At 49.8% G+C, this 12,088-nt stretch overlaps 1 protein-coding gene across 11 annotated transcripts in view; it reads left to right on the top strand.

The window, feature by feature from the left end:
- The window catches only part of CHFR (checkpoint with forkhead and ring finger domains), a 33,599-nt gene that overhangs the window by 8,394 nt on the left and 13,117 nt on the right, over positions 1-12,088 (top strand). For 2 of the 11 annotated variants that reach the window (XR_004176263.1, XM_031650958.1), the window contains exons 1-7: positions 1,254-1,755; positions 2,319-2,540; positions 4,629-4,796; positions 7,877-8,036; positions 8,182-8,205; positions 9,884-10,038; positions 10,377-10,539. Coding sequence is in view for 10 of the 11 variants with exons in the window: in XM_031650958.1 (XP_031506818.1) it covers positions 1,737-1,755; positions 2,319-2,540; positions 4,629-4,796; positions 7,877-8,036; positions 8,182-8,205; positions 9,884-10,038; positions 10,377-10,539 (911 nt within the window). In the remaining variant the exon portion in view is untranslated. Of the gene's footprint in view, positions 1-106; positions 210-1,252; positions 1,756-2,318; positions 2,541-4,628; positions 4,797-7,876; positions 8,037-8,181; positions 8,206-9,883; positions 10,039-10,376; positions 10,540-12,088 lie in introns of those variants that run through there. The other 9 variants (XM_031650957.1, XM_031650956.1, XM_031650961.1 and 6 more) reach the window with 8 other exon arrangements.

The following is a 12,088-nucleotide window of genomic DNA, read 5'->3' as shown; positions in this document are numbered from 1 at the left end:
TTCCAGAATGGTCATATTGAGCTGCTTTGCTGATGGTGCTAGAAAAAAAATCTCGTAACTCCAAGTCACTTTAAGTAGAATAAATTGTGTTTTTGTTTTTTTACAGCACCAACGGAACAGTGATTAACAAGCTGAAAGTTGTGAAGAAGCAGACGTGCCCTTTACAGAGTGGGGATGTCATCTACCTGGTGTACAGGAAGAATGAACCGGCTACACCGCTTCCCGTGAGGAACGCTTGCCAGGGTCCGACGGCTACACCGCTGTGCACGCGTAGGAACGTTCCTCCCGGCTACACCGCTTCCCGTAGGAACGTTCCTCCCGGCTACACCCCCTTTCTTGCTCACGTGGGTTCCTGTTGTGAATAGTGTCTGTTGAGGAGTGGGAGTGTCGAGTCCAGCCATTCCTCAGGAATACCACCGTGGCCTTGAGCAGCCAATCCCAACGTGGCAGCCAGGGAGAAACTCACGGGGATGGCTTAGGTTCTACAGGAGAAGAACTTGAGTTATGGGGATAAAACCTAGGACCGGGGGTCTGGAGGCCACTGATGGCTCTGCTTTTGGAGACCTTACAGGAAACATCAAAGGTTAGACTGGATTCCAGTAAGTTTTTTCAGCTCCAGAAGTCTGCGTTTTGGTTTTGTGCAAGGGCGGTATAGGACAAGGAAAGTGATGGGAGTCCTTCCAAGGTCACCCCTGAAATCCTTTTGTTTTTTTTTTGAGATGGAGTTTTGCTCTTGTTGCCCAGGCTGGAGTGTAATGGCGTGATCTCAGCTCACCGCAATCTCCACCTGCCGGGTTCATGCGATTCTCCTGCCTCAGCCTCCCAAGTAGCTGGGATTACAGGTGCCTGCCACCACGCCTGACTCATTTTTGTATTTTTAGTAGAGATGAGGTTTTGCCCTGCTGGACAGGCTGGTCTCAAACTCCTGACCTCAGGTGATCCACCCACCTCAGCCTCCCAAAGTGCTGGGATTACAGGCATGAGCCACCACACCCGGCCAGTACTTATTTAATTTTTTTTTTTGAGACAGAGTCTCACTCTGCTCTGTTGCCCAGGCTGTAGTGCAGTGGCGTGATCTTGGCTCACTGCAGCCTCCATCTCCTGGGTTCAAGTGATTCTCCTGCCTCAGCCTCCCAGGTAGCTGGGATTACAGGTACATGCCACCACACCTGGCTAATTTTTGTATTTTTAGTAGAGACAGGGTTTCGCCATGTTGGCCAGGCTGGTCTCGAACTCCTGCCCTCAGGTGATCTGCTTGCCTCGGCCTCCCAAAGTGCTGGGATTACAGATAAGAGCCACCGCACCTGGCCACCCCTGAAATACCTAAAGACCACAGTGGTGAGGAAGAATGGGGCAAATATGTCTTAGGCATCTTCAGTATAAACTTAACCAGCCCCTGCCACACAGAAGGCTCTTGTATCTGCTCCTTTGTGTAGTTTGAAGTTATAAGTGAGACATAGATTCTTCACCTTCTTCTGCCTCCTGATGCCATTTTTCCCCGAGGCTTATGTCTTTTGAGTTGGAAAAGATGTTTTAGATTACTTCTTTTAAAAACTCTTGAACTGATGAATTTGTTATTAGCTGATGAGTCAAAATAATCAACAAAAACAAATGGACTGGAGAACAGAAGAGAAAAATGAGTTCTCAGTTTGCACAGGGGCCACCACGTTTCTGATTTGATTAATTTTCTTTTAGACGTGGCATACCTCTATGAATCTTTAAATGAAAAGCAAGGCATGACACAAGAATCCTTTGGTAAGTAAGATTATAGCAAAGAAGCGGATGCATATTAGGAGCTGTAGCATTCCTTTTTTTTTTTTTTTTGAGATGAAATCTCACTCTGTCGCCAGGCTGGAGTGCAGTGGTGCGATCTCAGCTCACTGCAACCTCCGCCTTCTGGGTTCAAGCGATTCCCCTGCCTCAGCCTCCCGTTTTTTTTTTTTTGAGATGAAGTTTTGCTCTTGTTGCCCAGGCTGGAGTGCAGTGGTGCAATCTTGGCTCACTGCAACCTCCACCTGCCGGGTTCAAGAGATTCTCCTGCCTCAACCTCCCGAGTAGCTGGGATTACAGGTTTCACCACCACACCCGGCTGATTTTTATATTTTTAGTAGAGATGGGGTTTCACCATGTTGGTCAGGCTGGTCTCAAACTCCTGACCTCAGGTGATCCACCTGCCTTGGCTTCCCAAAGTGCTGGGATTACGGGCGTGAGCCACCGTGCCTGGCCTTGGGGCTGTTGCATTCTTAAGAGCGTTTGAATCCCTAGAGTGTCTCCCTGAGCCCTGGATGTATGCTCCTTCTGCTCCTTTTGGGTTACAGAAGCTAACAAGGAAAATGTGTTCCATGGGACCAAAGATGCCTCAGGTGCAGGTGTAGGTGCAGGGCCAGGGGCCGATCCCCGGCTCCCTCCGTTGTCGCCCACCGCTCAGGTGTGCTTTGAGGAACCACAGCCATCAACGTCGACATCAGACCTCTTCCCCACAGCCTTGGCCTCTTCCACGGAGCCGTCTCCTGCAGGGCGAGAGCGTTCCTCCAGTTGCGGTGAGGTCACATCTCATGAGGTCTTGGTGCTGGTTGCATAGTTTTTGTTCACTACTCTTTGCCTGTGTTGTTACAGAGACAGATAAGCGACTGAGGACTGGCATGAGGTTCTCAGTAGTAAGATTTCTGTAGGAGTCAATATTGACTGTGTTGTTCCCTTTACTTCCCAAGAGAAGTGAAGATCAGGGACTCTAGTACCATGGTGTATTGTACAGTTTCCTTGAGGTTATAATTCACATACCATAAAAGTCATCCAGCTAAAGCGTACATTTCAGTGGATTTTAGTACATCACAAGGTTGTGGGACCGTCACTACTCGTTGACACCAAAAGGAAACCGGTGCCCATCAGCAGTCACTCTGCGTGTCCCCTTCCCCGTGGCCCCTGGCAGCTGTGTGTGCTTTTGGCCTCTGGATTTTTCTGTTCTAGACACTTCACAGACATGGAATCATGCGTGGTCTATTGTGACTGGGCTCTTTTTTCTATTGCTGAGACGGAGTCTCGCTCTGTCTCCCAGGCTGGAGTGCAGTGGCGCGATCTCGGCTCACTATAAGCTCCGCCTCCTAGGTTCACACCATTCTCCTGCCTCAGCCTCCGAGTAGCTGGGACTATAGGCGCCCGCCACCACGCCCGGCTAGTTTTTTGTATTTTTAGTAGAGACGGGGTTTCACCGTGTTAGCCAGGATGGTCTCGATCTCCTGACCTCGTGATCTACCCGCCTCAGCCTCCCAAAGTGCTAGGATTACAGGCATGAGCCACTGCTCCCAGCCGTGACTGGCTCTTTTCACTTAGCATGATGTTTTCAGAGTTCATCAAGAAGAGAATGTTATTTAAAACCAGTTTTGGCCAGGCGCGGTGGCTCACGCCTGTAATCCCAGCACTTTGGGAGGCCAAGGCGGGCGGATCACAAGGTCACGAGATCGAGACCATCCTGGGTAACATGGTGAAAGCCCGTCTCTATTAAAAATACAACAAATTAGCTGGGCATGGTGGCGGGCGCCTGTAGTCCCAGCTACTCAGGAGGCTGAGGCAGGAGAATGGCGTGAACCCAGGAGGCGGAGGTTGCAGTGAGCCAGGATTGCACCACTGCACTCTAGCCTGGGCGACAGAGCAAGACTCCATCTCAAAAAAAAAGAGGTCTCGCTCTGTTGCCCAGGTGGGGAGAGTGGCGTGATCATAGCTCACTGTAACCTTGACCTCCTGGGCTCAAGAGATCCTCCCACCTCAGCCTCCTGAGTAGCTGGGACCACAGGCTCGTACTGTCATGCCTAGTTAATTTTTTCTTTTTTGTATTTTTTGTAGAGATGGGGGTCTTACTTTGTTGCCCAGGCTGGTCTCAAACTCCTGGGATCAAGTGATCCTCCCTCCTTGGCCTCCCAAAGTATTAGGATTACAGGTGTGAGCCCCATGCCCGGCCTCTGACCTCTATTTTTTATTTTTATTTTTTTTCCCCAGAAGGAGTTTCACTCTTGTTGCCCAGACTGGAGTGCAGTGCCACGATCTCGGCTCACTGCAGCCTCCGCCTCCCGGGTTCAAGCAATTCTCCTGCCTTAGCCTCTTGAGTAGCTGGGATTATAGGTGCCCGCCACCATGCGTGGCTAATTTTTTGTATTTTTAGTAGAGATGGGGTTTCACCATGTTGGCTAGGCTGGTCTCGACCTGACCTCAGGTGATCCACTTGCTTCAGCCTCCCAAAGTGCTGGGATTACAAGTGTGAGCCACCACACCGGGCCCAAACCTCTATTTTAACACAGTTTACGACACGGTGTGCATCATATGACCACAAATATGTGGATTTACCCTGAGTTAGACTTGTTGCCCGAGGGCTAAACCTGGTCAAAGACATTTCCGCATTTGTTCCTCTGTGAATGCGCTTCTTGCCCCCAGCTCCACCCCACACAGAGATGGGCACAAATACAGTGAAGATGTGAGTTGAGTGAGCACACACTCGTGGTAAGCCACTTGTCATTCCTAAACTATGACATCTTAGGTTGCCAGCTGCACTGGGTTCCAGTCAGTGATACCCTACAGTCGTGGTTCTCTCCTGAGCTGGATGGATCAGCACTTGTCTTGTTTGATTCCTCTCACAGAGTCTGGGGGTGGTGGCATCTCCCCTAAAGGATGTGGTCCCTCCGTGGCAAGTGATAAAATCTCCAGCTTTGCCTCAGCTCTCCCAGACAGAAAGCCTGCATCCTTTTCGTCATTGGAACCCCAGGATCAGGAGGATTTGGAGCCCGTGAAGAAGAAAATGAAAGGAGGTTAGTATCTGGTTGAGTGTGTCCTCTGCCCTATCATGAGCTCCCGGGGCGTGCAGGGGCCGCTGCCATGCTCTGTGCTGTGGGGCGTTGCTTCCTGCAGGGGCACGTGGACCCTGCCTCAGGTTGATGCCTGTGAACACCTCTGGCATTTTCATTCAGAAAACCTGGGCCTGTTTTTTGTGGTTTGCATAATCCCGATAGCACTGTGGTTTACTACAGGCTATTCTCTTGGTCTGGAAATAGTCCGTTCTGAGTTGCAGAATTAATCTCAAAGTCCTCCTTCCTGGCCAGGTGCAGTAGTTCATACCTGTAATCCTAACACTGGGAGACCAAGGCAGGAGAATCTCTTGAGGTCAGGTGATCAAGACCAGCCTGGGCGACAGAGCAAGACTTGGTCTGTAAAAATAAAAATCAAGCCAGACGTCGTGGCTCATGCCTGTAATCCCAGCAGTTTGGGAGGCCAAGGCGGGCAGATCACCTGAGGTCAGGAGTTCTAGACCAGCCTGGCCAACATGGTGAAACCCCGTCTCTGCTAAAAATGCAAAAATTAGCTGGGTGTGGCAGCTCATGCCTGTAATCCCAGCTACTTGAAAGGCTGAAGCAGGAGAATTGCTTGAACCCAGCAGGTGGAGGTTGTGGTGAGCTAAGACTGTGCCATTGCTCTGCAGCCAGGGCAACAAGAGCAAAACTCTGTCTCAAAATAAATAAATAAATAAATAAAAATCAAAAAAGAAAGCCCTCTGTCCTGGTAGGACAATAATTTCTAAAAATGTAGCTTAAATCTTCACATTCACAGGTTGTCTGACACGTGGAGTTGATCGGCATGGGGAAGGTGTGGAAAGAATCAGCAACAGTTACATAGGAAAAATAAGCACAGGAGTGAGGAAATTTTAATTCTAGCAAACATGAAAAATTGTGTAAGTCCTACAACAATCTAGTACACTACTTGGCTCAGCAGTGAATACTTGCATAAGCAGAATACAAATACAATATCATGAACTAACGGTTGTGTTAACATAATGTTGGTGGGGGGGTCTCAGTTCAGAGTTTTGCTCTACGTTAATAGATGTCAGGGATGATGTCTAAAATTGATAAATCAACATGTACCATGATAACTTAGAAACACAGAGGTAAATACCAGAAGAAACAGCTCAAAGACATGAAAGTAGTTTTCCTCCAAGGAGGGAAATCAGGTGAGGAGCGGCTGAGGCAGAAGGTGACTGCCTTTGTTTTCTTCTAAATGTATTATCTATACATTTTTTTAAGAGACAAGATCTTGCTGTGTCATCCAGGCCAGAGCGCAGCGGCTCAGTCTTGGTTCACTGCAGCCTCCGCCTCCTGGGCTCAGAGAGTCCTCCCACCTCAGCCTTCCGAGTAGCTGGGACCGCAGCTGCGTGCTACCATACCCGGCTAATTTTTTTTTTTTATTTTTTGTAGAGATGGGGTTTCATTATATTGCCCAGGCTGGTCTCGAACTCCTGGGCTCAAGTGATCTCCCTGCCTCAGCCTCCCAAAGTGCTGGGATTACAGGCGTGAGCCATTGCATCTGGCTTCTTGTAAATATTTGGCTTTTTAAATTGTGTGCAGTTTATTTAATTAAAAATAAAAATTAATTGATGATTACCAACATCTCAGCATTATAGAAAAATGAAAACACACCCGAAGAGGGTCAGGCGCGGCGGCTTAGCCTGTTACCCCAGCACTCTGGGAGGCCGAGGCGGGCAGATCACGAGGTCAGGAGATCGAGACCATCCTGGCTAACACAGTGAAACCCCATCTCTACTAAAATACAAAAAATTAGCCAGGCGTGGCGGCGGGCGCCTGTACTCCCAGCTACTCGGGAGGCTGAGGCAGGAGAATGGCGGGAACCCGGGAGGTGGAGCTTGCAGTGAGCTGAGATCACGCCACTGTACTCCAGCCTGGGCGACAGAGTGAGAGACTGTCTCAAAAAAAAAAGTTAAAGAAAACTCAAGATGTTACCTTCTTCTCAACTCCAATGACATTGGAATTGCTAAGCAATTAAACCACACAAAACTGTTCGTATACTTGTTTCAAGTAAAGAAATCAACACCACATTTTTGAGACTCCATCTCAAAAAAAAAAAAAGACAAAAAAACACACCAGAAGAAAAAAATATGAGCTGCTGTTGACATCTTCAGTCTCTGTTTTCAGCCTTTTCTTCTGTGACACAAACGAGTCCCAGTTTGTGTTTAAACAAAGTGACATCATACACCGTGACAGCTGGCCTTCAACACTAACTCACATCCTGAATGTCTTTTTTAATGTTATTAACCATGTCTCTAAAACAAAACTTAAACCTATTGGAATATGAGATTTATTTTGGACCTTCTGAAAAATACCCTATTTATTTAATTATTATTTTTTTGAGACAGTGTCTCACTCTGTTGCCCAGGCTGGATTGCAGTGGCACAATCTTGACTCACTGCAACCTCTGCCTCCCAGGTTTAAGCGATTTCCGGCTAATTTTTGTATTTTCAGTAGAGACGGGGTTTTCCCTGTGTCAGCCAGGCTGGTGTCAGACTGCCTCGGCCTCTCAAGGTGCTGGGATTACAGGTGTGAGCCACCTCACCCAGCCAAAGATGCGCTTTGGAAATACAAAGATAAGGCAAGGCCTCTGTGTTTTCTGCTTCTGGTTCTGAACATCTGTGGCCTGGAGATTTTCTCTTTCTACAGGTGAAGATGTTTGTCAGCTCAAAAGACTGCATGTGCCAGGCGCGGTGGCTCACGCCTGTAATCCCAGCACTTTGGGAGGCTGAGGCGGGTGGATCACGAGGTCAGGAGATCGAGACCATCGTGGCTAACACGGTGAAACCCTGTCTCTACTAAAAATGCAAAAAATTAGTGGGGCGTGGTGGCAGGCACCTGTAGTCCCAGCTACTTGGGAGGCTGTGGCAGGAGAATGGCGTGAACCTGGAAGGTGGAGTTTGTTGTGAGCCGAGATCGCACCACTGCACTCCAGCCTTGGCAACAGAGCAAGACTCCGTTTCAAAAAAAAAAAAAAAACGACTGCATGTATTTCCTCGGTTACGACAGTCAGAACACATCCCTTTCTCTTGTAGACGGGGACCTTGACCTGAACCTGCAGTTGTTGGTCGCACAACCGCGTAGAAACACCCAAACCGTCCAGGAGGACGTCAGAGCAGCGACTGGGAAGCCAGACAAGATGGAGGAGACGCTGACATGCATCATCTGCCAGGACCTGCTACACGACTGCGTGAGGTGCGACTGCGTTCACCCTTGGCTCATGGAACATGGCACTGCAGGTTCCTCGTCCAGTGTGGGGCGGGGCTGGGCATGAAACAAGCCTCCAGGTTCTGTTTGGCCTGGCATCTGCTGAGGTTACCATTTTCTTTTTCTTTTTTAGACAAGGTCTGGCTCTGTCACCCGGGTAAGAGTGGGCGCTATCTCAGCCCACTGCAACCTCTCCCTACCGGGCTCGAGCGGTTCTCCCACCTCAGCCTCCTCAGTAGCTGGGACTACAGGTGCACACCACTATGCCTGGCTGACTTTTTTTTTTAATGTTCTGATTTTATTGTTATTTATGTATTTATTTTTTATTCCTTTTTTTTTTTAGATGGAGTCTTGCTCTGTCACCAGGCTGAAGTGCAGTGGCACGATCTTGGCTCACTGCAACCTCAGATTCCCAGGTTCAGACGATTCTTCTGCCTCAGCCTCCTGAGCAGCTGGGACTGCAGGCGTGTGCCACCAGGCTAATTTTTTTTGTATTTTTTGTATTTTTTAGTAGAGCAGGGTTTCACCATATTGGCCAGGCTGGTCTTGAACTCCTGACTTCAGGCGATCCGCCCACCTTCGCCTCCCAAAGTGCTGGAATTATAGGCGTGAGCCACTGCTCCCAGCCACCCTGCTGAGTTTTGTATTTTTGTAGAGGCAGGGTTGCGCCATGTAGCCCAGGCTGGTTTTTTGTTTTTGTTTTTGTTTTTTGTTTTGGAGTTAGAGTCTCGCTCTGTCACGCAGGCTGGAGTGCAGTGGCGTGATCTCAGCTCACTGCAATCTCCACCTCCCGTGTTCAAGTGATTCTCCTGCCTCAGCCTCTCAAGTAGCTGGGATTACACGCGTGCGCCACCACGCCTGGCTAATTTTTTTGTATTTTTAGTAGAGACGGGGGTTTCACCATGTTAGCCAGGCTGTTCTCGAACTCCTGAACTCAGGTAATCTGCCCGCCTTGGCCTCCCAAAGTGTTGGGATTACAGACGTGGGCCACCGTGCATGGCCACCACTTGCATTTTAGTTGTGGCGCCAACAGGGAGGAAACCTGGAACCCTGAGCTGGAGGCTGTAGACCCCACAAGTTTTGGGTGTGTGGGTCGTGTGTGACCCAGTGACCTCTGCAGACAAATGGAAGGAACTGTGCACATTTTAAATGTTCCTTAGCCAGGAAGGTGTATTCAGCATGGAATGAATGCAGGGGCAGCTGAGGAAGGGCCTCCTTGCTTTTCCGTGGGAACTCAAGAGTGAGAACCTTCCAGCTTCTGTTCCAGAAACACTTGGTGTCTCGTTGTTTGTGTTCCTGAAGTCATAATCTCACCTCTGTGCCTCCTGAAAACACAGAGGCCATGTGGCCTCTGATTTCTTTTTTTTTTTTTTTTTTTTTTTTGAGACGGAGTCTCGCTCTGTCACCCAGGCTGGAGTGCAGTGGCCGGATCTCAGCTCACTGCAAGCTCCGCCTCCCGGGTTCACGCCATTCTCCTGCCTCAGCCTCCCGAGTAGCTGGGACTACAGGCGCCTGCCACCTCACCCGGCTAAGTTTTTTTTGTATTTTTTAGTAGAGACGGGGTTTCACTATGTTAGCCAGGATGGTCTCGATCTCCTGACCTCGTGATCCGCCCGTCTCGGCCTCCCAAAGTGCTGGGATTACAGGCTTGAGCCACCGCGCCCGGCCGGCCTCTGATTTCTTTACGTTTACGAAGACTGAGTTAAAGGGTTTTTAGGTTGAACGATGGCTGAGCTCCTGTAGGCCCTTCTGTGGTGGGGCTGCCGTGGGCCTTGGTCGAGGGTGGTGGTTGCGTCTGTAGGACTGTCTGGACACCGCTCCTCTCACGCTTTCAGTTTGCAGCCCTGCATGCACACGTTCTGTGCGGCTTGCTACTCGGGCTGGATGGAGCGCTCGTCCCTGTGCCCCACCTGCCGCTGTCCTGTGGAGCGTATCTGTAAAAACCACATCCTCAACAACCTCGTGGAAGCGTACCTCACCCAGCACCCAGGCAAGTGTGGGCGGTCCACCCACCAGCACCCAAGCAAGTGCGGGCGGTCCACCCACCAGCACCCAGGCAAGTGAGGGCGGTCCACCCACCAGCACCCAAGCAAGCATCCAGGCAAGTGAGGGCGGTCCACCCACCAGCACCCAGGCACGTGAGGGCGGTCCACTCACCAGCACCCAGGCAAGTGAGGGCGGTCCACCCACCAGCACCCAGGCGAGGGAGGGCAGTCCACCCAGACCCCTCTTCCACAGCACTGTGCACACAAGCTTCCAGCAGTGTGAGCTGTGTCTGCCTGTTGTGTCTCACTGCTGGCCAATGGCACTGTGTTCTTTCAATTCTAGACAAGAGTCGCAGTGAAGAAGATGTGCAAAGTATGGATGCCAGGAATAAAATCACTCAAGACATGCTGCAGCCCAAAGTTAGGCGGTCTTTTTCTGATGAAGAAGGGAGTTCAGAGGACCTGCTGGAGCTGTCAGACGTTGACAGTGAGTCCTCGGACATTAGGTAAATCATGCCCCTGGCTCAGAGCAGAGTATGGGAGCTGGAGGAGCATCAGAACCAGGACCGAGAGCTCACCACTGGGTGGACAGCGTGGGTCCTGAGTTCCGGTTCTGCCCCTGAGCTCACCGCTGGGTGGACAGCGTGAGTCCTGAGTTCCGGTTCTGCCCCTGAGCTCACCGCCGGGTGGACAGCGCGGGTCCTGAGTTCCGGTTCTGCCCCTGAGCAGCCAAGCTCTTAAATGGCTTCAGCTTGGTTTCTGGTATTGGATAGAATTAGCACCTCCCCTGAGAGGGCGTGGCAGTGACTGGGTGAACACTTATGGGGGTAGTCGGGTAGCCAGCAGAGCGCCAGCCGCAGGCGGCTGCCGGGACATCTGCACCCTTGGCTGACACCCTTCCCTTAGCTTCGACTCGTCATGGGCTGGCATCTCTGGCTGTGACAGAGGGACTTCATTCCATATGTTATTTTTTCCCACATAAGCACATGTATTCTTTGTAGCTGATCTAGTGACTGTAAAGTCCTGTAGTATAAATTACAGCGTTTATCATTTGTCAGGATGTTATTACAGAAGAGGCCCCATCACCTGGACCAGACAGTCCCGGCCTCAGAGACCTTGTTTATCGGCTGCCATGTAGATGTTTCCTAATGCACAAGTCCAGGGTCTGAATGTTGGGTCAAGACCATATTTAAAAAGACAATGAACACATTAAAAAAAACCCAAAACTTATCTTTGTTTGCTTTTGCCAAGTTTAACATGTGACTGTTAAGCAAAAAGACGGGAACAAAAACCACTTCAGCGTTAAGATTTTGCTGCATCTTCCCAGCTATTCGTACATGCATCCTAATCGTTAACAAAATGAAATGTAATATACTAACAGGGTTTTGTCTTTTTTTGAGACGGAGTTTCGCTCTTGTCGACCAGGCTGAAGTGCAATAGCACGATTTTTATTTATTTATTTATTTATTTATTTTTGAGACAGAGTCTCGCTCTGTCGCCAGGCTGGAGTGCAGTCGCGCGATGTCGGCTCACTGCAACCTCCGCCTCCTGGATTCAAGTGATTCTCCTGCCTCAGCCTCTCGAGTAGCTGGGACAACAGGCGCGCACCACCACACCCAACTAATTTTTTTGTATTTTTAGTAGAGACAAGGTTTCACCACGTTGGCCAGGATGGCCTCGACCTCCTGACCTCGTGATCTGCCCACCTCGACCTCCCAAAGTGCTGGGATTACAGGCGTGAGAAACAAATGTTTTTATGAAGCTTGGATTCAGCTGCACATACAGCTCGGTAATGTCCCCAGCATTTGAATTGGGAAGCATTTGCTGTGCATTTATTTATTTATTTATTTATTTATTTATTTATTTATTGAGAGGGAGTCTCGCTTTGTCACCCAGGCTGGAGTGCAGTGGCACCATCTCGGCTCACTGCAAGCTCCGCCTCCTGGGTTCATGCCATTCTCCTGCCTCAGCCTCCGAGTAGCTGGGACTACAGGCGCCCGCCACCACGCCCAGCTAATTTTTTTGTATTTTTAGTAGAGACGGGGTTTCACCATT

Source organism: Papio anubis, chromosome 9, assembly GCF_008728515.1.
Source record: "Papio anubis isolate 15944 chromosome 9, Panubis1.0, whole genome shotgun sequence".
Lineage (NCBI taxonomy): Eukaryota > Metazoa > Chordata > Mammalia > Primates > Cercopithecidae > Papio > Papio anubis.
The sequence above is the reverse complement of the archived record's forward strand: the minus strand, read 5'-3'. Positions and strand labels throughout refer to the sequence as shown.